Here is a 25,274-nt window from a genome sequence, read left to right on the forward strand (position 1 = left end):
CACCAGTAATTCTTCACTGGTTTTCCCCCAGCTGGCTGTCTGCATTGGAGAGCACCCGCTGGCTGCAGCACCTGTCCGTCATGCTGAAGGCGGCCACTCTGGTGTGCTCTGCAGTTGAGAGGGAGGGTCGTCCCGTTCTGGTGCATTGTTCTGACGGCTGGGACCGCACCCCTCAGATAGTGGCCCTGGCCAAGGTCCTGCTGGACCCCTACTACAGAACCCTAGAGGTACAGCCTTGCTGGACGCTAGAACCTGGGCCCAGCATCTGAGTTTTATAATCAACAATAAACCACCTCATATAAGAGTACCGGGCGTTGGGTCACGTGATTAGTGTGGTTAACCCATCTTCCCAACCCCCTCGCAGGGCTTCCAGGTACTGGTGGAGACCGAGTGGCTCGACTTTGGCCACAAGTTCGGCGATCGCTGCGGCCACCATGAGAACGCAGACGACGCCAGTGAGCAGTGCCCCGTCTTCCTGCAGTGGCTGGACTGCGTGCACCAGCTCCTCAAGCAGTTCCCCTGCCTCTTCGAGTTCAACGAGGCCTTCCTGGTCAGTGCCGCATCAGCACCACCCGTGGGCTTACAGATAACCACCTTTACTAGATGGAGAAAGACCTTTTACATTGAGAGCTCTCTACAGCGGTTTTGTATTGCTCCTGGGTGCTGTGGCCAATGGGGTCCCAAAAGCAACTATTTTTCTATGGATTAATCTATCAACTATTTTACCAATTGGTCAATTAATCTAAATGATTTAGTTTATGTAAATTTTTTTGACAACAAACTGTGTTATCGCACGGCTTTACATAACGGACACAGGCTTTTCAGCACTACATGGATATTATTTTCGCCCACATTTCCATGAGCAAATTAGTAGTATGCCTAAAATATTAATGATATGCAATTTTGCAACACCCAGAAGTTGGTAATATGCTTAAATTCGCAGTGTCCTTATGCTTCTTGCACTCGATTAGCGCAACACACCATGCTGTTGTTTTGGTAAATCGTGGCAGCGATAAGCACTGAAGTGGTGGTGAACATAGACTTAGCAAATCCTAATAGGCTCAGTGCGCACGAGCACACAACTTCATGGCTTTAATAATGAGCATATTTAGCAGCAGCAAGGACACAGCATATTTAAAAGCTCTCCGTACTAATGCTAATTTAATGAGCATGAATAGACGGCACTGGTTGTTATGCTTATTCTGGCAGTCCAGAATAGCATCTGTGCGTTTTCTCTTCAGGCCCTCGTGCGTAGGGCTAGTGTCCCTGTAGTGTTTCGAACTTTGCACAGTGTAAAACCACTTTTATTTTGTGATAATTTAAACTACTCCCATAATTACATAGTGATATAAAAGGAAAACATTTGTTATAATGAACTGAAGCGTTTTAGAAATCATAACGGTCATTTCATTAAAATGATTTTTTAAAATGTGTCGATGTAAAATATTGGTGTTGACGCATTTTCAGCGTCGACATCATCGACTGTGTTGACTAACAGAGGCAGTCCTTCTGTGGCCTTGTCTTGGCAGCTCATTCATGATATGCTACAGGCCTTCAGTTGCTCCTGGTCACCTTGACAAGCCATTGAAACAAAATGGAAATTCAACCAAAGTTTGGCTTATGAATGGCATTCTGTTTGTATGCGACAGTGTCCGCCAATGTTCTTGTGTAGATGCCACATTGAGTAAATGCCTACTGTCTAAATGTTTTTGTTAGTCTAAATGTGTGTTGTGTGTGACTGACTGATGGTGCACTGAAGCCTCACTGCACTGTGCTGGTCTCCATCCTCCTGGCTGCAGGTGAAGCTGGTGCAGCACACATACTCCTGCCTCTACGGCACCTTCCTGTGTAACAACGGGCGGGAGAGGGAGCTCCGGAACATCTCCAACCGCACCTGCTCCGTGTGGTCGCTGCTGCGCTCCGGCAACAAGAACTTCCAGAACTTCCTTTATATCCCCAGCCACGACACGGTGAGCTGGCCGGCACTGCCCCCCTGAATCCCTTTGGGGCTGTTTTTCCTGCCGCTTGTGGTTCTGTCATGATATCAGGTAAAAGATCTTGCAGATGCAGTCACGGTGTGACCAAGACACCCAGCTGCAAAGATGCTAACATGGCCTGTTGTTTCCTGTTAGCTTCCTTACTCTTACTCCTCGGACGAGTCATCATCTGCAGAAAGCCGTATTCTGACAGACAGGGCTGCTTAATCCTGGTTATCAGCCACTCAGCAGAGCGTAGTCACTGAAGGGCCTGATTATCTGTATCAGGCATGTTAAATTAGGGCTGCACCTAAACTCTACAGGCTGGTAAGAGTTTAGGCTCAGTATTGGGCAGCCCAGCATGTAAGAAACGCTACAGGTTAGGCTTCAGTGTCTGTGATCAGAAAGTTGCCGGTTCAAATCCCGCCCTCAGCAGTACAAGTCTCATCGCCATGAGGCTTTTAGCTCCCTGAAAAATGCACCAGAGGGCAAAAATGTCCCAAGAAACCTCCGAATGCCCCTGAAAAACCGTTATCAAGGAGCGAAATTGCCCCCAAGATTCTTGGAAATAAAAAGGAGACTGGATGTCATCGTAGTATAAATGCCCACACGCTTCCCATCTGCTGCTGGTTACTTATCCCTGTATGTGTAGCTTGCCCCCCCCCCTTAAGGCTGAATGTCTTCTGAGTGTTAAGGACCCACTGTGGCTGACCACTTGGATGCCCGTTCTCTCAGGTGCTTCAGCCGGTGTGCCACACCCGGGCCCTACAGTTGTGGACAGCTGTGTACCTACCCACCACTTCCCCCTGCACTGCAGCTGAGGACTCCATGGAGCTCTACCTGTCCCCATCTGCCCAGGGGGAGGAGTTCACCTCCCGCTCGCTCGATAGGTCAGCTGGGCAGCCAATCAGCAGCACCCCTCATACATTAATGCTAAATGCTCACTTTGATATAAAAAAGTTATTTTGTGCAAATTTCAGAAAAATCATGTATACATTTTAGCTAAAGGATTAAGACTTTCAACATATTGTTTTAATTCACAAAATAGTTTCTCTTTACCCAAAACTTAATCTGGTTGTAACAAGGGTGCCCTCTTGTGGTAACAAATGGAATTTCTCTGTTCACAAGAGTAGCCATTAACACACTGAATCTCTTCACTTCACCGAAGGCTTCCCAAGACGCGCTCCATGGACAACCTGGTGTCTGCCTGTGAGAATGGCGTGGCCTTGACACGCACCTCCAGCGACCCCAACCTCAATAAGCATTGTCCGGACACCCGGCCAGCCCTCGAGCCCAAGTCTGCCTTGGGGGTCAGTGTGGCTCACAGCCCCAATAGCTCAGACGAACACACCAGAGACTCGGAGGAGGCCGAGGAGGAGGCCAAAGAGGAGCCTGGGCTGGGACCTGGCTCACATGCCCCTCCCACACTACCAGAGTCATCAGGTCTGACCAAGAACTGCAACACTGTTGAGGAAGCCTGTCTGACCACGCAGCCTTTGCCCACATTGCACTGCAGTGCCACGCAGGATGAGACTCTGTGCACCACGCAGCCCCTGCCAGCACCCCACCAGGCTGTGCCCTTGGAGGAGAGCTCCGTCTCCCCAGCGATACCCTGGGGGACCCAAGCCAAATCGCGGACTCATGACTGCATGCTCTCCCCCAGTGCCCGCAGTGGCCGACTGCAGCACAGCGGCCCCGGGTTGGAGAAGCCCCTGGTCGTGTCGCCTGAGCCCACCAAGGGACTCCCGGAAGAGGGCGAAGCGCGGACAGGCACCCCCCGCGAGGAGCGCGATGATGCGGAGAGCAATGGCAAGACGGCGTCCCTGGGCCGAGGCCAGCCCGAGTGCAGCCGCCTTGCCCGGCGGCCAGTCGCCCAGAGCCAGCTGAGCGACTTCACGTTGCTGGGTTCACACTGGGAGAGCGTACAGGGCCTGGTCAAGTCAGCCTGCGGCACTGAGGCGGGCCTCTGCCGGGCCCTGCAGCCCGGCCTCCAGGGCCGACGGCTGGCAGGGAGGCTGCTGCGTGCCCAGGGTGTGACCCCCGGCAGTGGGGCCTGCTGCCGGCGGGAGGGTATCCGCTCCAGCGGCAGCCCCGTGCATTCTGGCTGGCTGTCAGCCATCAAGAGCTCAGGCTATGCCACCTTGTGTTCGTCACTTCGCCAGCCGCTGCCTGCCGCCGCCTCGCCACCCCCACTGCCTGGCCCCACCTACCTTGACGATGACGGACTCCCGGTGCCCCTGGATGCCGTGCAGCAGCGGCTCCGGCAGATCGAGGCTGGTTACAAGCAGGAGGTGGAGGTTCTGCGCTGGCAGGTCCAGCAACTGCAGATGAGGCTGGAGAGCAAGCAGTTCTGCAGGCCGCCGTCAGAGCCTGACGTCGACTACGAAGACGACGACATTGTAAGTCTGCTGCTGCTCCTCCTACCCCCCCTTGGCCCCCCAGGTTTGCTTTGTGGGCTTTAAACCCCTCTGTCATTCCCCTTTCAGACGTGTGTGCGGGAGTCTGACAGCAGTGATCAGGAGGGCTCCTTGTCTGACCACAGCGAGGACCGCTTCTCTGAGGGCAGCTGGGACCGTGTCGAGCCAAAGGACACTGAGGTCAGCGTCCCTGCTTGCCTCTTCCAGGTTTCTCACCTCCTCCTCTTCCATCTGCTGCTATGTTTCCATGGTGACACCGACCAGCCACTCTGATTGTGCCCTCTTGTGTCTCCTCCCCCGCAGGTCACTCGCTGGGTCCCCGATCACATGGCCTCTCACTGTTTTAACTGCGACTGTGAGTTCTGGATAGCCAAGCGACGCCATCACTGCAGGTGGGTCACGCAAGGACTGCGTCCACACAGACTGCCCATCCTGGAGGCATGTGGGACGGTGCCCTTCTTTCCTGGGATGCTGCCTGAGGGGGGTCCCTGTCTGTCTGGGTAACCTGCCGCCCTCACACTCATGCTGTCATTCCCAGGAACTGCGGCAATGTCTTCTGCAAGGACTGCTGCCACCTGAAGCTGCCCATCCCAGACCAGCAGCTCTACGACCCCGTGCTGGTGTGTAACTCCTGCTACGACCTGCTGCAGGAGTCTCGCACGCGCGAGATCCGCATCCAGCAGTTGAAGAAGCCCATCGCCACGGCGTCCAGCTGAGATCCCAGCCCGACTCGGCCGGTCACTGCCGCATCCTCGTACGCCACTTTAAGCAGGCAGGCCGGGATTCGCCCCACCAGCTGCGGCCAAGGGAGGTGACCCCGGTGTCCTTGGAGCTGAGGCTTGTGGACAGCACCGCAGACTGCGTGCTGAGGGGGGGGGGGGTGGGGGGTACAGGTGGTGTGGGGGGGGGGGGGGGACGAGCTGGTTTAGGCAGAGTCCTGCCGGATGGAGCGGCGTGACTCCCCCGGCTGACTGTGTTGGACCTTAAGGGCACAGCGTCCTGCTGGCCCAAGGCCCTACCCTTTAGCAGTGCTGTGGAAAGCTCATGTCAAACCTATGCACCTTGAACTGTGCATCCTGTAACACGCCACCTAGAGGACAATCGCTCATCTACTGAAGTGTCGGGATTTTCGAGCCTTGATCACTATATTGGAGGGTTACTATTAAAAATGCTGCTATTTTTTTTTTTTTTTTTTATAAATTATGTTCTTTTTTTTTATTTTTTTTATGTTTAATTTTTAGTTTTGTGCACTACAAGCTAATGTACTTTTTGAGGGGAATTTGATGACCAAAAGTGTGAGAGGGAAAATCCGCTTCACGCTCTAGTCGTCTAGTGGGCGTCCTTGATCCAGATTATAATGCCGGAAATGAGAACGTGAGGAAGAAGAGGAGGAAGGACGCGGTGGAGCTGGTGGCGTTTACGTTTATGCGCGTGGCTCGGTTGTGTGCTGTCGTCTGTCCTGTAATTTGAATATCACAGTTACGCAGATGTCTCTTCCCAGCTAACCTGACTATAGCATCGTTGTGATGTCCCTCAGTTTGAGAATGCATTATGGACAGTGGCTATTTGTCAGTTCAGCCGTTCCTTTACTTTATTTTAGTGTTCTGGTCTGGCAGACTTGTCTTGGCAGCTTGGAGGATGGAGCTCGAACACTCTCTCTCATGTGTTCAGCGGGAACATCTCCTTTGCCGTGTTTCAGTCTGTAGCATGTACGGTCATTAAGGGAATATGGCATTTTGGGGGGCGGGGGGGGGTTACTGTCAGAAAGGGAAGATTGAAAGCAGTGTACAGTTGTTCTTTCCACAGCATAGTGGTATGTGTGTGTAGTTGCACCCTCTCTTGCTCCGAACAGTTAATCTCCAAACATTTTACACGACGGCATGCGAACTCCAAAAGAGAGCAGGTGTGCATCTACTCGGCATTCCCCCTCCTTCTCCATCGTGGTTCCCAGAAATCTGCTGTTTCAACGAGACAAGTATGTTATCGGATAATGTTTCTCAAAACAAGAGTGCCATTCCTCCCCCTCCGCCCTCTGTCCAGTGACACCCAGAGCCTGCTTGACACTGTAATGGTATAGCTAGCTAGCCACTAAATAGGGGGGGGGGGGGGGTATTTAAGTCTGCAGGGAGATTTGAATTTGGACAAAGCTTAAGACTGAAAATGTGGTGAATTTGGTAGACCTCCACAGTTCTGTTTTTTTTTGGGTCTTTTTTTTTTAAGTGGTGTTGATGAAGGTTAAAACCAGAACCCGAAAATGTATCTAGTTATCCAAACTGTACTAGTGGCTAAAACTGTCACCTAGTGAATTATTGTTGTAAAGAAATGCACTGTAAATGTTAAATCCCATGGGTTAAATAAACAGATATATATCAGGGATTTGACCCATCTGAGGAGATGTTTTCATTTATTTAAGTGATTCTTTTAGAATGTTGGAATTGTGGCTACTGAATGCTCTATAACAATACTCATTTATTAAAATTATCTGTTAAATGGTTTGTAAGTAAATCAATTGTGAAAAATTACATGCTTAAGATGAATTAAGGCAAGGTAGTGGATTTGAAATGACAAAAGTTTGTAATGCAACTTTAAATGCATTCATTCAAGCATTCAAGTTAAATTATAGGTTCTGTTTCATCCAAGTGGTGTCTTACTAACATTGTTTAATCTGCAACACCAGAAACAAAATGAAAATGTTGAAAGAGCAACATAGCAAAATACTTTATATAATTAAAAAAAAATATTGCACACTTTTAGAATTTTTTTTTTATTGATCCCAGGGGGAAATTATTGTGTGTACAGCAGCGAGCAAATAGAGCACAGACAAACACACATAAAGTGCAAAACAGAAAAGGTGCGAGGATAGTACACACAGTGCAAACAAGATTTAAAAGTACATGGTTCACAAATACAGTCCTGAAAAAACAGAATATTAGGCAGTATTAACAAATATTTGGGGAAAAGATACTAGAAAAGATGCTTTTGGGCGACAGCAATATATCCCCCAGACAGGTCTGTCACCCTCAATGCCCATCTAATCCCTACTCCTACTCTAACCTCCATCCTCTACAATTACTGAGTGGGTCAACTGGAAATGTGAAAGCCGATAAACCTGAATGCTCGGAGTTCTAGTCATAGCACACACCTGGAACTAGACTAATTCATTAATTACCATTTCACTTGCATGACAATTTGCACAATGACTGCGATTAGGTGGTTAACTGATTCTTAATCTTGTCTTAAAATATCATTTACTCCAATCAGCCATAACATTTAAACCTAATATCGTGTTGGTCCCCCTCATGCTGCCAAAACAGCTCTGACCCATCGAGATACTGGCTCCACAAGACCTCTGATGGTGTGCTATGTCATCTGGGACCAAGATCCTTTAAGTCCTGTGTGTTGTGAGGTGGGGCCTCCAAGGATTGGACTTGTTTGCATTTTAACCTTCATGTTGCTAATTTGTACATCTTTTGTTGCATAAAGACTAAAATGCACAGTGATTTATTGTCATAACGGCACAAATGGACATAAAATAATTATGCATTTGCACTGCTACGACAAGAAATTGCCACATATACTGCTTTTTACAGTGGATGCGTACTTGCTTACCAGATATGTACATTCCTGTATTTAGTGTACCAGAACTTGTGAGAACTGAAGCAAACAAAAAAGTTGTGTATTAACATTTAAAATTTGGAATTTAATATAACATTTTTCATGCCATTATACTATCCACATGGGGGGTGGTTCGTACACGTTAAATTTTGCCAAACAAAAACAGTGTAATATATCAACAATAGTTCTGTAATACTCTCTAAGCCTAACCAACACACTCACCATCTCTCAAAATCCTTATTGAAAGTCCAACTCTAATTAAATTTCCATACAATAAATTTAGCAGCGTTCCACATGATGAATTATGTCAGCAAGTACCGAACTGCTACCAGTAACATTTGCCGAACGGGGCGGCTGACAACAAAAGAAGCAATATAGACGTTATTTTAGAATATTCAGAAAATCATCTCACACTCCCAGTTTGAGAAGTACTGACCTATATAATGTTCTAGTGAAGTTTGGAAAAGATAAATACCTTCACGTTAAGGATGTGTGGATTAGTACTGAAATGATTGCTTCAATCTGAATGTTTCATGTTAAAATAACATTTTTTTGACCTGATAATTGGGCCACCCATGGGGGGGGGGGGGGGGCTTTCAGGTGCCCAGACACTATGGAATGATTGGCCCACCAGCATGGCAAATCTTATTGTCACCACTCCCCACCGCCCCCCAACCCACCCCCACTTGGCAAATTTTACCATCAGGGTTGGATTGGCATCAAATATAGGCATTAGCAATACCAACCTTGGCATTGGATCAAATTTAATTGGGGGGGAAAAAATAAAAATCAGCAGTAGCAATATAGACCCATCCCTACTTCACATTTACAGTGTGTGCAAGATGGCTTCTGCAGCTTCCATTTCCACCCTCTGCTGCCACCTAGTGTTGCTGCTTTCATTTTGGAGCAATTTGTCTCGGGTGTATCAGGTGTAGATTTTCATCCGTATGATGTCTTGTGAAGTGATACTATGATTCATCAAATATCAAATAGAGGAAATGGAGTAATGAGGCCAAAGTGTTATTTTGTCAGGCGTCTTCTGCAGTCACCGCGACCTTTGCTGCTACTAATCTGCAATGTTTCAGTTCTGGAGAGATTTGTCTCAAAATTTGAACAGGTCCAGATCTTCACCATTACAATGTGTCCGCAAAGGTTGAAAAGATGTCAAACACTTGTTATTAGAGTAATAAGATCACGTATCTGAAGCTGTCCTTCACTGCTTTTTTTTATATTTTTGTTGCGATATGTCCCAAAATTAGAATTCTTTTTATCTTTAGCCATACAATGTCTGTGAAGTTTGTGAAGTTTGAAAAAGTTTTGACAAATACTTACTATGTTCAAAAGACAAGTGTCTTCTGCAGCCCCCCTTTACTTCCAGTTCCACATAGCACTGTTGCTTCATAATTGGGGCAAGTTGTCTCAAAATTAAAACCGATATGAAGTAGTAATAAGATCTATCAAATTCTTACATCACATTCACTAGGTCACACACATATACACACACATGCATTGTGTGTGGGTGTTATGTCAAAAATATATATGTTTATATCATTTTCATTTTGATGTAAAACTATGATATTATATCTGTCAAAGTGTGTCAGCTTAGCCATTCCAAAACCTCTCCTAAAGTCGCCCCAGTATTTGGAGCGACCATCCAATGCACTCGCATAATTTTTTGACTCGACCACTGCCCCTAGCTTGTTTGACTAATGAATTGCTCATTTAATTTATTGATTGACTGGAAAAAGTTAGTGAGCCGTGGTGAAATCTAACGAATACTTGGAATGGCTGGGGCGCCCCTGAGCAGAGACTTGGGAACTGAAGCGGTGATCATCTAGCCGTCCAACAACATATCAGTGAGCTTTTGGAAAAAAGAAGAAATTTTCATTGTGTTGTCCTTAATTTGTATATTCGCTAATATTTTTTTTTTTTTTCTGAGCAAATATACATTACTGCCCAAATAAACAGCTTTAAACGTTTCCTTTACTTGCCCATGACTTCTGGACAGCACAGCATATAAAGTGCTGTACAGTGAGCAATGACGTGGGGCTATTCTGATGTATCATTAATGCGGTGTGTCCTTACATTATTGGGTGGCGTCTCTTTATGCCAATGGTGCGGGTATACACAAGATGAGAGGACGTCAAGAAATGCACCTGTGCACAGTTCAAGCAGCTGTCCTGAATTTCACTTTACGTACCGTCTTTTAGTTATTTAACCACAAGGTGTCGCCCTTTTTCAAAAAAAAAAAAAAGAAGAAGCGTATGGTTTTCCGTAGCAGGTTTAACGCATCATCGTTTTCCTGGACCTAAATCTTACCTGAAATGTCACAGATTTCGCTTGATTTCACGATGACATTTGCTTTCTATGTGCGTATTTGCGTTGCTCTGGTGCCAAACTTTGCGCCCTCCCCCCAGCCTCCTCTTTTTGCAAACAGCCTAATTACATAATATTTACAGTGTATGTTTTATTGATTCCCATCTATTTATTTCAGATGCAGCATAAAATCCAGTGAACTTTTGAATGATGTATATTTCTATCAGCCTTTCAGAGTGTTAAATAATTGATTTTCCTGCCCAAATTCACTTAATTAATGTTTTATTGATCAATCAGTAACAGGACTATGTTTCCGCAATCTGTATCTTTACACAGAGTATCTCTACACATAGTATGTTGCCAAAATTCTATCTGGCCTCTGCTCACTCTGCAGACATTGTTTTCTGGATGCACTGGATATACATACCGAGTTTACCACAGCGGCTTGACTTTTTAAAATAAATGATTAAATCCTGAGGGTTGGACCAGTCTTACCGGGGAAACTTGAGCCAGTCTACAGACGCACAGCTGACTGATATCGGCTTTTGCTTTTCACCCACCAAACGAGGAGTTTCCGCTTCCTAAATCAGGAAGCAGCTACTTGCTGCATTGTTAGCACGGCACTGTAAACATACTGGCGGTATACTTCAGGGTGATACAGCGTAGCCAAAACCTTGCTGTAGACAAAGACAGCTATTAAATGCGATGCAATTAAATATAGAATAAAAAGTAATCTAAGAACATTGATATGTTAAGTATCAGACTGCATTTCTTTGCAAAAATTTACTTAAAGAACTTTCTGTTAAATGATCGGTCGATATGTTACACTATGCTCAAAATTAATATGACACGTGGATCCTACGGTAAAACTGTGACCATGATTCTGTTCTTGGATATTTTTTGCTAAGTAAGAGAATGTCATTCCATAGGATGCACACACACATCCTATATAGCATAGAGCATGATGTCAGGGGGGTGAGATACTCTGCTTTCTGCTCACAGCCCATTTCTATGAAATTTTGAATTGGCACCAAGGTTTTATTATTAAAATTGATTTATTTTATTCTGGTACCATCTGGCGGGGGACAGTTTGCAGACTGTTTGATGTGTTTGTCAGTTTCCGAGCTGCACCTTGATGGCTGTCAGAATGAAGCTTTTGTGCTCTCAGTCTTCGGTCTTTTTAATGGCCAACGAAGCACTGAAACGAATGCATTTTACAAATTTTCTCTGAAAGCAGTTCTCCGTTTCATAAACTGAATTCCACTGAAAATCGAAGGTCCAGTTTTATAACTACAACTTCAGTTTAGTTATTTGATCGTGTATCACAGATTCAAATGCTAAACTCAAAACATGTAAGTACATCACAAGTAAATGCGCACACCAGTGAGTTCATTGTGATTTGAGTGTCTGCCGGGGTGGGGGGGGGGTTCTGGGAAGGTGACAGTAATGCTTTAAAGGGAAAACCTTCAGACATAGAAAATTGACAGTAAACTCACCATATGACAATTTTAAGGGAAATGCATGACAAGAGTTACCCTGCAGCAAGAAGGGAGTGTAAAGGTGGCATATGGGGCTGGCTTTGTCATGAAATATGATTTCAGATGTTGGCTGGATGCATTATATAATCCTCACTTTCCATAACTGATTATACAGAAGTGGCTGAATAGGGTTTATGTATATAAAACAATGGTTAATGTATGTCTAAACATCAGAAGACTTCTGGTACCCATGTAGGGGAGGGGGACACTATAATGATTCCAAGGGCCCCCCAGCCACTGGGGCCCTAACAAATCTGGGACATAATTGTATTGGTCTGGGCTGGGGGCCTGGTGTGATGTGCTTTCATGGGGCCCAAGCTGCACCCATGCATGTAGTTCCTCATCACAGCATGGGAGACTCCATCGCTCTTCCTCTGAACAAATCGTCCTGTTTTTAGAAATTAGTAGTACAAAGGTATTAAGTTGCAGAACTGCCAAGCTATACATGGCTCTCAGTTCAAAAGCTTAATATATAACGTTGTTTGGCTGCCCTAAGGTCAGTATATCCTGAAAAGAATTTCTATTGGGTATCCAGATAAGAGTCAAACAGCTTGTTTCCTGGTTCTCAATGTTCAAACAATCGGGCTTTTTAAAAAAAGATTAAACACGATACCATTTCTTAAGAAAACGTTTTTTCCCTCTATCACAAAGCACCCTCACAGATCAGTACAACGGGTTTTCAGCATCGAGAGAAAGTAGCACGGAATGTATAGGAAGCTAATGTACCTCGCGTTGCCTCTAGGGGGCAGACATGTCTCTGTACTCAAAGCGGTTATTTCGGCGTTATCCATCCATTCATCTTTCAACTGCTTATCCTGGTCACTGGAGCCTATAAGTTGGAGTTATGCTAGTCAGTAATTACCGTATCTTGTTAAGTAACTGTTAAGTAACAAGGGACTTCAGTATGTCTATCTGTCCATCCATCTTCTAACAGCATAGCCCGGTCAGGGTCGCGGGACTGGTTCGCCTGGAGTAAATATCAGGGGGCCCATGGTGGAGGTATGCTGGACAGTAATCACCGTATCATGTTAAGCGTTAAGTAACGGGCATTTTGCGATCTACAGATTTCGTTAAAAAAAAACTGTTCCGTTCTCTCACTGAGCGTCACAAAACATTTTATTGATTTATAGTGCAGGTGTTTTAACCTTTTTCCAGTGATCTGGTGAATCAAGCCCCTTCTATAAATCACTCTATAAACCATTGCTGTGATTACTCTTGGATCTAGTTCTCAGAAGCAGGGCCCTAAAGGAACCATGTAAATGACATATTTGATCATGTGCTTTTTCAGTGCAGGTATTTAGTAGAAATGGGAGGGGCTATTGTTTCCCAGTTCCGAATCTTAGTGATAGACAGGCTATAAGACCCTTCGTGGGAATGTGATCGCACTCCAGAAGAACCCCCTTGTCTTACCATTCCGGCCACCGAAAGACATACAATAATGAAGGCACACTTTTTTTCACTTTTGCTTGCCTCGTTTTTAAAGAGCCGTACCGATGCAGGTGAGTGGAAATTTAAATTATCATATACTAACGGTTTAACAGTTTGACAATTAGAATATTTTCTTATGTATACAGGAACGATACCGCAAAATGTGTTCTGCAATATGTAGAATAACCTACATGTATACCTGTAAAGAATATATAACTTATTATACAGGGAACGCATCCAAGAAGATAAACCAATTAATGTTATAAAATAGGTCCTACATATACTAATATTCGATATCATAGAAAATGTATTTTATTTAAGCCCGGGTAAGTGTCATGTATAGAAAGCAAGACATATTTTGTTTATTACTCTGTAGTGTTTATTTTGTATAATGCGCATGGTGTTAAGATTAGGTTTTCAGATATGCGTCGCTTTACAAACTAAGCTTTTTAATCTAGATATTCATTCATTCGTTTATATTCACGACATTTGCGAATTGCAGTACAGGTTCTGCCAGCGTAATATGATGAGTTAAGAGCGTTACCTTACCTTAGCGGTTATGTGCTCATTATTTAGTCAGAAAGGGGGTCGGGGTGAGGTAAGTTGCTGTATAAGTAGTTCAGATATTCAACACGTTAGTCAGACACGGGAACCGTTTTCGGAAGTGAACCTGGAAAAGGCACCGCGGCGTCTCCACGTCAGGCCCGATATTACGTTACTGCATATTCAACGTGCAGGAAACGAAGATCGAATGTGTTGACGGAAAATTATATTAACATCTAATAATAATGCCCGTGTGTCACCATGGGGTCTGAGGGGTGTTACAGCGTGCACGGTGCTCAGTGTATGGCACCCCAACTTCACGGCATGTGCACGGAAGAAGCGGCACCTCTATCCGTCCTTCATCTCGCATGTTTCCTAACAATAATCCTAACCGTAATACATCTCTCCCTCACTGCATTACAGCGGGGGCCAGCGGGCTGCCGTGAGATTTTCTTACACATGCACACGCATTCACATGTATGTAAAAGCTTTATTAGCTTGTAAATAGTGTGTAGGGTTTTCATGTAGCTAATTACAGGCTTACAATGGAATAATATCGATTTCTTGCGTGAGAGTCTGGAAGCGTGACTGTCACGCCAGATGCGTGAGAGCTGGCCGCCCAGTTCAGCTTTGTTCTTAAAAAACTGGGAGACTGGAAAACCTCTTTGGGTGCCATAGAACTGCCTCAGACGGAGGCTGTAAAAACCGAAACAGGGAGCAGGAAAACCGGGACGGTATTTCTGGTGTGGGGTCTATTAGACAGTTAGAGACGGCAAGCATGTATCTCTCTAGTGATATTTTTGTAATTAGTGCCATTCTGTGAGGTATGTGAAGCGAAGTGCTTAGTGTTTTTGTATATATGTTAGACCTGTTGAGAAATGTATTGCTCACTGGAAGCCCCACAGTTATGTGGTGATGTGGGCATTTGCGTCTTGTACAAAGGAGTCTAACATAATCTGAAATTATTGCCACATTTATATCATAAAAATGATTTGAAATTGAGACATGTAAGCCTCACAGTTAAGCAAGTGGGCATTTGAGTATACCTATGCACCGTGTTTTGTACGCGTTCCGGCAACTTCTGATTTACAAATTAAGCCCTGTACACACACACACACACACACACACACACACACACATTGCAGCAATAAATATACACCTTAGATCACATTCTTACGTTACCTCCCCTCCTTCGTCCTTGCTAGTCTGCATAAACATATTACCGTCATATAGGCTTATATACACCTGCTGGTCTTTGCAATATTAAAAACTGTAACCGTTACGTAACGTAAAGTCTCCAGAACCGCAAATAACGTCTCAAAACGAATAACAATTAACTGTTATCCGCATATGCTAGTGTGTGTTCTTAAAACATTATTCTTTGAGGAAGATGCTGGCTGCCAAGTTGCATAACAAAGACGATCCTTCAAACAACTGTGTGGTTTTGTATTTACTGCAGTACATTGTGGGTACCCGATAGGGTGAGTATTGTTAAATCGGGACACCTGAATTTGCTTTCTGGAAAATTCATCTCAGTGTCTTGAATCCCAACTTGATACCATTCTGAATACATTAAAGCCCCTTGAACACTGTATAGGATAGAAAATAAAAAAAGCTATTAGGCTATTACTAAACACATATATTAACCGCAACGTTTATCTGTCCCATTTTGCCAAATGTCCCTTTTACACAATACTTAATTACCATACTTTTTGCGTTCTGAAGACATTTTCAGGTCACAACTCAATTTTTTAAATATCTGAATGCAATCGAAAAACTAAAATAGCTAAAAGTCTTGTTTGCTTATTTAAGGTTAGGGCTGGGTAATGGCTATGGTTTCAATAGTTTGGGTTATGTCCATGGAAATTATTGTAGAGTATATAGGCCTATAAAATGAAGAATTTAAACCCGGTTTACGCAAATGGTCTGATGTTGTTGTTGCCAAAGTCTTAACTGTACATGTGGTACGATCCGGTCGCGCCACACTCGCTTCGTTATATCACCGATGTACTGTGATGCACACAGTATTAAAACGCGCCGAGGAAGACAGCTGTATATTTTTAGCACATTTACCTGCATCGGCATAATTTATGGGTAAGAGCGTAATACTTGCATAATTGATCCATCTCTACGCTCGCAGCATAGATAGGCTAAAGCGGCTGTTGGGCGGTAACGTTTCGATGCCCCAGGAGTCTTTTCGTTATCGACATGTATCTGGAAGAAGAAAACTTACGATCTTCCGAAAGAGAAAATTAATTTCGAAAATTCATTCGTAGCAAATGGTGAAGATCTCAGTTAAATTTATGTGAATGTCCCAAATTTGGCTGCGTACTTCAGTTTTTATTTGATGTCCCACAGAGCAGCCTGATATACAGGCTGTACATCGTTGACTCCTGCCGTGTAACTCACTTTCTGTTCGTACACTCAGCCTAACTTTAGCCTGTATATGAAGAAAATTTCCTTTCATGGATCATCAACAACTACAACAATAATCAGGGCCGGTCAATCCTATGGGCGGCATAAATGGTGCCGACTTGCCACCCAACTTCACATTGCCTCGGACAGGGGCGCCGGCACTGATGCTTGCCTAGGGCGCCACATCAGCTAAGGCTGATACTGGCAATAACAACAACAACAATAATAATAATTAATAATCCTAACAAAAACTTCGTGCTTTGGACCCTTAATAATAATATTGAACCCCAAACTATATAAAACAAACATCCAATTCACGAATGGGTGGAATAATAACAATAATAATAATAATACTTGATGAACTTTTAAATAGGCTCGAGTGAGCTGTTAAAAATAAGAAATGTTACATCCTTTGAAATACAAAATAACCCGATTTCAGGTAGATTTGTGGTGATAAGAAAGAAAAGGTTTAATCATGTTAGTATGGTTGTACTGGATTTTACTTTCACTGTTTTTCTATTTTGTGCATGGTACATTTAGGGTACGATAATATACATGTGGTATATGCACCTAGTATATTTGAGCAGTATTTTATGTTATACTACGATACTTTGTTCTGGTATTATAGGATTCTGTTATGTCCTATGTTATTTATTTCCAGCCTCTATTGTTACTATGGTACTTGGTACTCATAATATTGCCAACGAGCACATGTAATATAGATACAAAAAAGTATCTGTATTGTAAACATTGGACTGTGATGATTTCACTTGTACTGGATTTGGTGATGGAATCTGGGAATTTCACCTAAGCAACTTGCAGAAATGGTGTTGCATTTTATTTGCACCATTTCAGATAAAGACACAATTTTAAAATGTGAACATTGTTATTTCTGGTTTTTTGAACATGTGTTTTGGTAATAATGTCTCCTCCAGTTTTGCCATTGAAACACTTAAGTGGTTAACTGGTTTGATGCACCTAGCTATTAAACTGTTAAAGTGTCAAAACATACATTTCATGCATGGTACATTTACTGTAATTATATCTAATTTCAATGCTATATTATTACAATACTACATAAACATTACGTAAAATACTATTAAAAATAAACTTAGCTTACCATTGTATAGCATATTTAAAAACATATTATTACCATGGTGCAATACAAAAAAGCTTAATGTAGTATGCTATATACCAGTAGGTGTCCAAATTCAAGTGGTTTTACCATAGTGATACTACTGTGCTATTACTTTGATGATAATACCATAGTACTTATTTGTAAGGAGGCGATCACAAAACCCAAAAGTATTCCAATATGATTTTGTCCCCCCCACCCCCCTCATTTCCGACACCCCTGGGCACCAGGAACAGTATTTTCTGGGTGAAATTCATGTTGGCTGTGTGTTCAGAACAGGAGACAGGGACTAAGAACGGCTGTGAGCTGCAGGACTGAAAGTACTGAAACAAGAAAGTTCAGGTGACATGTCAAAGATGGATATACTAAACATACTGCATCCATCCAACCACTATACCTATGCAGGGCTGCAGGGATTCTGAACGTATCCTGTGAGCTATGGGCGCAAGGCAGGGAATAACCCAGGATGGGTTGGCAGAATATATTACTTATTATTATTAATTATATATAATGGCTTTGTGTGTGTGTGTGTGTTTGTAATTATTACATTGTGAGGACCAGATTTCCCCACAATGTGATAAAAAAGTAACTGTTCACATTGTGGGGGACATTTTTGCAGTCCCCACAAGGATAGCCTCAATTTTATACAAATCTGTGATTGCGATCAAAAAAGTAAAAATCACAAAACTCTTGTATTTTGTTTGGTTACTTATGGTTAAGGTTAAGGCTGGGTTAAGGTCGTCATGTTGGGATTAGAGTTTTCCCCATAGAAGTGAATAGTCCCCACAAAGATATAATTACAAATCTGTCTTTGTGTGTGTGTGTGTTTATGTGTGTTAGTGTGTGTGTGTGTGTCTGTGCACAGTTTGCATGCTCTATTGAGCAGGTCCCTCCTAGGTACTTGGATTTTCTTCCACAGCCTAAAGACACGTGGTTAGGCTGAGTTGCGTCCCTGAATTGCCTGTACTCTATGAGTGTGTGTATGGCATCCCGTCCAGGGTGAGCCCTGCCCCCCTGCCCTGTGACCCTGAGCAGGATGGATGAGTATTTCATAGATTTGTTGTAGAAAATTAGGAGGTCTGGTGTTTGTAAACTTTGGCTTGAGGACGGCAGGAACAAAGTGACAATCTTGAGATGCTGGACAGCCAGTGGAGTCGGTGGACTGAGTATCAACTGAGTATCCAGTGGGGCGATTCTATTTTCTCAGCTTCTCACTGAATGTGTTTATTTTCTGTACCCGTTATCATGGCCTACAGAAGGAAATGTCAGAGGGCTGCAGTAAAGAAACTAGCTTGTTTGGCCTAATTCCTAAAAATAGCTGTTTTCTGAAAGGTTTCTAGCAGGTTTTTTTATGGCTAATTTCTTTGATGGTGTTATGGTTGCCATGGCACGGACCGGGGAAGCAGGACATAAGCCATGGAGTCGGGTAACGTGGGATTTATTCAGGTCGAAAACACTCAGAAACATGAAACAACTTCACACAATGTTAATGACCGGAATGGGGAAAACATACCTAACGCAGACTTAAATACAATGGACTAATCAACAACAAGGAGAAACAGCTGGTAAATACAGGGATTCCACATGAGGTAGCGAGGGGGCATGGCACACAGAAGGATCAGATGAGCAGGGCGTGACAGAACCCCCCCCAAAGGGACCGGAGGGACAAAACCGGGGACACCACAGGACCTGGGGAAAGAAAAGGAAGACCATCAACAGGACACAGGGAACAGCAACTACACAAAGGACAAACAAGACAAGAACCCAGATAACAACTGAACAAACGCAGACATGAAGAGGGACACCAAGGGCGGGAACAACAGCAGGAGGGAAGAAAGGCAGAAATAGGGACGGGGAGCAAACACAGGGGGCAAGGAAGCAAAGGGCGGGGGGAAAACAGGGAGCAGGAGGGAACCCCAGCAGGCAGAAGGCAGGAGCTGCAGGGGTAACAGGCGATCACGAGGCCGGAGCAGAAGGGACCCTCGGTGACTGCAAAGAGGGCGAGAAGGAAGGTGGAGGGACTGGCGGAGGAGGCAAAGAGGGAGGAGAACAGGACACTGGAGGAGGGAGCCGAGGCCATGGCAGGCGAAGGTGCAGGCGACCGACGAGGCACTGCAGGGGGAACCATAGGCAACCACCGAGCAGGAGCCAGGGGGACCGCAGGCAACCGCCGAGCAGGAGCCGGAGGACCTGCAGGTGACCGCTGAGCCAAAGGCAGGGGGACCAAAGGCAAGCCAGAGGGCTGGGCGGGTGGGACTCGACCCCGGCACAGGTGTCCTCTTCCTCTCCGGAAGACTGAGAGACGGGGACCCAGTGGTGGAGCAGGAAATGCTGGCACAGGAACCACGGGGGGGTGGAGTAGGAACCGCCAGCACAGGAAACAAGGGGGGGCGGAGCAGGAACCGCCGGCACAGGAACCTCGGGGGGGCAGAGCCGGGGTTTGCACCTCAGCAGTGGGCGCCGCCTTTTTAGGGAACTTGGGGACCTGCAGTATGGCATCCCCAAGCACCCTGGCACCCTTCCGTGCCGGGATTCCACACGAGGTAGCAAGGGGGCGTGACACATGGGAGGATCGGACGAGCAGGGCGTGACAGTTGTTTGCTTTGGTAAGGTGATCTTTTTAAGAAACATCAGCATAACCTTAAAGTTGTCAAAGTTGTCAAAGATGACAAATTTGTTTGCTGCGATACAGGTCATTTATCCAAGAATGCCAGTCTTTTTATGCACCGTTCGTCATTCTTTCTTTAAACGCATTTAAGCATTATTGCATACTGTCAGAAAATTAATTCCAATATATGTGTGTCAGGCTTTGCACAAAATATGGGGAACAATTTTATAAAACAGCTGAAAGTGATTTTTCATCGCAGTGGGACTGACGTTGTTGCAAACGGTTTCAATCGGCTAACTGCTCCGTTTCTGTTTTCAGCCTGGTGTTACAACTCAGAGATGTCCTGCACGAGCACCTGCACAGGTGGGACCGCCTTCCATCGTGAACTGATATAAATCATCAGAAAGGAGCTCCGTAATGTCGACTCGCTCTTTGGATTTCCTTTTCCTTCATCAGCACTTATTTGGGACAGAAACACGTATCGTGAGACACCACTTATCATGCTCTTCCCATGGGTCACATCATTGATCCCCGCAGGCCCAGAGTTCTGGTCCAACATGAGTCATTCTGAGTGCAACGGACTGTCTCAGTCCCCCATCAACATCGTGACAAGGAAGACCGAACAGGACCCGGACCTAACCCCCATCCAATTAATAAAGTACCAGGAATCCCACTCGTGGAACATAAGAAATAGCGGGAAATCTGGTAAGTCCCCGTGCACCAGTTAAACATGAAAATGCAAGAACTGTTTGTATAACATCACTTTATATATAAAAGTATCTGCTGAAAATAATGTCATATGGTAAGTCAACAAACTGCTGGGTAACAGTCTACTCATCTTTGTATTAAACCGTTTACTTATCTCATAAGACCACTTAATACCCTAATTTGTCTTTGATTCTCAGATCTGAGGATTTTAACTGTTGAAGAACTTGCTCCCGGCACTAAGTAAAGTCAGACTTAGTATTTGGGAAATGTGTTTTTATGCTTAACACTGGATGCCGAAACATGATACTATCCCCAAAATTAAAGATTAGTATGAATTAAACATCTATCCATCCATCCATTATCTGAAACCACTTGTCCTATTCAGTGTCATGGGGGGTCTGCAGTCTCCAGACAAGGCTATGGGCGCAAGGCAGGGAATAACCCAGGATGGGGCACCAACCCATCGCAAGGCACAAGGCAGGGAACAACCCAGGATGGGGCACCAACCCATCGCAGGGCACAAGGCAGGGAACAACCCAGGATGGGGCACCAACCCATCGCAGGGCACAAGGCAGGGAACAACCCAGGATGGGGCACCAACCCATCGCAGGGCACAAGGCAGGGAACAACCCAGGATGGGGCACCAACCCATCGCAGGGCACAAGACAGGGAACAACCCAGGATGGGGCACCAACCCATCGCAGGGCACAAGGCAGGGAACAACCCAGGATGGGGCACCAACCCATCGCAGGGCACAAGACAGGGAACAACCCAGGATGGGGCACCAACCCATCGCAGGGCACAAGGCAGGGAACAACCCAGGATGGGGCACCAACCCATCGCAGGGCACAAGGCAGGGAACAACCCAGGATGGGGCACCAACCCATCGCAGGGCACACTCACACACCAGCCACTCGCACATGCACACCTATAGGCAATTTGAGAACTCCAATTAGCCTCAGCATGTTTTCGGACTGTGGGGGAAAACCAGAGCACCCAGAGGAAACCCCCTGATGACATGGGGAGAACATGCCAACTCCACACATGTGGAAGCTTGGCGGAGACTTGACCCAGGTCCCAGAAGTGTGCGACAACAGTGCTAATCACTGCACCGCCATGAATTAAACATTTCAGAGGATGATACTCAGAAGTATTTAATTTGCTTTCAGTGCAGGTAAACATCCCTCATGGGCCCTTGATCAGTGGTGGGAAGCTGAAGACGTTTTACAGGGCGGTGCAGTTCCATTTGCACTGGGGCAAGAATGGAAGTCCTGGGTCGGAGCACACTGTGGACGGCGAGCAGTATCCCATGGAGGTATGGGATGTGTGTAATACCACCTTCCACCAGCAGGGGGATTCATAGCACCTGCACACTGTAGCTGCCCATCCTCATGTCAGCTGATCCACAGTGCCCATGACAGAAACGGTGGGGACTTATAGCCACGACATGATACATAACCTAACACAATCTTCCAGAAGCAGTTGTGTCCTTTTTGTGTATCGTTTAGTGTGATTTTCTTGCGTTTTGGGGTTTATTTTGCAGTGTTTGCTGGTTTCTACTTCTTGCTCACTGTGTCGCCCACAGCTTCATATTGTCCACATTAAGCAGCAGTATACCAGCCTGGCTGAAGCTCTGAGGGACCCCACTGGCCTGGCGGTGCTGGGATTTTTCTATGAGGTTACAAATTCACTCTCAGTAGTGTTACCTTTGGCTCACTGTCTGCAGTGTGGTCACGGGCTTGGTCGTTCCTTAACGAGTAACTCTTAAGGGGTGTGTGTGTCTTGCAGATGTCAGTCAACAATAACAGGAACTATGACCCGATATCTAGTGCCCTGAACAAGATCATTGAAGCAGGTCAGTAATTATAGCTAATTATCTTGTCTGGGCCATTTTTTTAATGTGTGTTGTCTGTTCCGGATCATCCCACTTCCAAAACAACTCTCCACCTGATGTTTGTGAAGCTCGACATGATGATGCATGAGTAGTAGCTTTCTTAGACCCCACCTTCATTCTCTTATCATCTGTTTTGTCGTCTGCTGTGTCTCCAGGTGCTAACACAACGATACCCAACATGACGCTGGCCTCTGTCATTCCACCACAAGAGACCCTGACCAATTACTTCCGCTATCAGGGTTCCCTGACCACCCCCAATTGTGCAGAATCTGTGGTCTGGACTGTTTTTGAGAGCACCATCCCAATCAGCATCAGCCAGGTACAGCTTGCGATGGGGGGCCTCGTCGAAGCGTCCTGCGCGATGCCACAACCTCATGTTGCCACAACCTCATGTTGCCACAACCTCATGTTGGCACAACCTCATGTTGCCACCTGTGAATTTTATTGCTCTCTTTCAGCTCAGCGAGTTCTCCAAGCTGAAGTTTCAAGATGGCAACCCTTTGACGTACAATTACAGATCGGTGCAGCCCCTTAATTCACGGAAGGTATACCGGTCCGGAAGCGATGCGGTTTTGGCCAGCGCTGCGCTCCTGGCGGCCACAGTCTTGGTCTCCATCACACTCTCACAGTCTGGCTAAACGGCGCCACCCGCTGTTCCAGTGATGGGCACAGAGAAGGAGACCAATGGCCTCGTCTCGTTCACAGCTATTCCAACCCAAAGTGCGGAATGATTCAGAAGCATTGTATCAATAAATAAATCAATTCACCATTATCAGGAAGACGCTGTGAACACTGTAAACTGCACTATGCCATATTATTTCAGTAGCCTTCACTGCAAGGCATTTGCTGATTTTAAACCCACCTGACATTGTAATCGTTGATAAATGGACAGTGGATTGATTTCTGCAAGAACTTTTAATGTCAATGTTGAAACCTAGCACTCGCCAAGCATGTGAAGCCACAGGTGAGACTTCTACAGCTAGAAAACGGAACAAACTTCGATGCATCTGTACACCCATTAAGTGCTGGTCTGGCTGGGACCTATCACATGCATCACAGGGGCTGACACAGCTTGCGCACAATGCATGATGAACGCTACTGTTCGGATATTTGGCCTGCATGTAACTCCCTGACGCTGGTGCGGAATCGTTACTAGTGCTGTTTCACACATACACTCTAAGGGGACGCGCTGCATTGCAGTGTTATCCTCTGATTGGGTTAAGCCCTGGGTGAGTGGCACAGGAAGCCAGCTGCATTATGGGAAATGCTACACACACACCCAGCTTGGAAAGGACTGTCCCCAGTGCCAGGCTAGCTGGCTGTATTCATCTGGTTCAACACTTCCCAGGACTGCTTAAAGGCACACTTGAGAACGTCTAGAGTCGCAACACTCCATCAAACCACACACATCCCCAGAAACACTGAACCGTCTCTGGTAAAAGCTTCGGTAGAGACTTCAAGTAAGACAAGTGTCAGTGTGTTGAGTTCAACTAGACTGGAGAAGCGTCGACTACAGTATGTGGCTTATGTCAGTGTTGAATGGAAGGTGATTCCAAGCCTTGTCCAAATACATTATTAGTTTTGATAGATACCTTGATACCAACGCAGGATGGGGCAATAACTCATCTGGCTGTTGAGATTCACACATTCATTTTATAAAGAGAGGATACATGCTATGGTGCCTTATCAATTCATGTACCGTGTACAGTGAGCATACACATGTATACAGTATATGTGCTTATCAATACCTTAACATTTATAGAGCTATTTCATGGTTTGAAGTCAACAGATATTTCATGGTGGAAAATACTGAAGGAAAATCAAGTGAATTTAAAGGGACATATTTGTTCATCACTCGTCTTCACCATGACATCTTTCTGGCCAAAGTGGCTATTCAGACTTTGTTGCTTGTATTTTGTGTGATCACATATATACGATATGTTACCATTATTAAGCCATATGACAAATGTATGGAGAAAACAATGATATGTTTTGACATCATCCTCCCTGGAAAAAAATTAAACACAAGATGACTGTTACATATTTTGTTCCCCTTCTGTTTTGTCCAGTTTGCTGGTTTATGCTTACATTCATGCTACACAATAGCCCAGGGGTGGGCAATCCATGAAGGGCCGGTGTGTATGCAGGTTTTTGGAATAACCTTTAGGTCAGTCCTCTAATTAGTGATATAATTAGGGCGTTGCAGTGAAAATCGACATATACAATGGCCCTTTCTGGGTAATTGCCCACCCCTGCAATAGCCCAAGATGATCACAAACTATCCAGTATGAACCATTGCTACTCCTGGCACTTCTGTCACCGCCGCATCTTTTTGGGGTAAACCTGCGAGTTACAATGTTTCGAGTACAGTATTATGCCGTTGCTGAAAGTGAATTTAAATGGTAGAGCTTCACAACCAGCGTCACAGGTGACTCACAGGCTGCCACAGAAACGATTCCTCTAATCCATTTCTAATTGACTTGTACTAGACACAGAGGCTGGTAGCACAAGCCTACAGCCCAGGCTTCCAGCTCTGATAGGAGAAGCGTAATCTCAAACCTCAGCTCTCCCCGTGGTTCCCCACCCCGGAGAACACCACTACATCTTTGTACTGTTGCCCAAGAACGAGGAATCAAAGGCCTCTTTGTGACACCCTGATCGGGCAAGACCAGGACCGGCCC

The 25,274-nt window shown here is 45.3% G+C and overlaps 2 protein-coding genes across 15 annotated transcripts in view; both read left to right on the forward strand.

Annotated features, from left to right (window-relative positions):
- mtmr4 (myotubularin related protein 4) overlaps window positions 1–5,264 on the forward strand; it is a 49,483-nt gene extending 44,219 nt beyond the window's left edge. For 10 of the 14 annotated variants that reach the window (XM_023833060.2, XM_023833054.2, XM_072713778.1 and 7 more), the window contains 8 exons: window positions 32–227; window positions 365–550; window positions 1,800–1,970; window positions 2,712–2,866; window positions 3,145–4,375; window positions 4,463–4,600; window positions 4,697–4,785; window positions 4,932–5,264. In XM_023833060.2, coding sequence (XP_023688828.1) covers window positions 32–227; window positions 365–550; window positions 1,800–1,970; window positions 2,712–2,866; window positions 3,145–4,375; window positions 4,463–4,600; window positions 4,697–4,785; window positions 4,932–5,109 — 2,344 coding nt within the window. In that variant the 3' untranslated portion in view covers window positions 5,110–5,264. The remainder of the gene's footprint in view (window positions 1–31; window positions 228–364; window positions 551–1,799; window positions 1,971–2,711; window positions 2,867–3,144; window positions 4,376–4,462; window positions 4,601–4,696; window positions 4,786–4,931) is intronic. The other 4 variants (XM_023833055.2, XM_023833066.2, XM_023833065.2 and 1 more) reach the window with 1 other exon arrangement.
- A 7,403-nt stretch (window positions 5,265–12,667) lies between these two features.
- On the forward strand, window positions 12,668–24,632 carry ca4a (carbonic anhydrase IV a). The gene is made up of 9 exons (XM_023832951.2): window positions 12,668–12,861; window positions 13,151–13,361; window positions 20,310–20,354; window positions 20,529–20,696; window positions 21,869–22,014; window positions 22,285–22,377; window positions 22,488–22,554; window positions 22,749–22,912; window positions 23,052–24,632. Exons 2-9 carry the CDS (start codon window positions 13,301–13,303, stop codon window positions 23,229–23,231), a joined length of 924 nt encoding a protein of 307 aa, XP_023688719.2. The 5' UTR covers window positions 12,668–12,861; window positions 13,151–13,300; the 3' UTR covers window positions 23,232–24,632.
- Window positions 24,633–25,274: the final 642 nt, after the last annotated feature.

This window comes from Paramormyrops kingsleyae, chromosome 6 (assembly GCF_048594095.1).
Source record: "Paramormyrops kingsleyae isolate MSU_618 chromosome 6, PKINGS_0.4, whole genome shotgun sequence".
Taxonomy (NCBI): domain Eukaryota; kingdom Metazoa; phylum Chordata; class Actinopteri; order Osteoglossiformes; family Mormyridae; genus Paramormyrops; species Paramormyrops kingsleyae.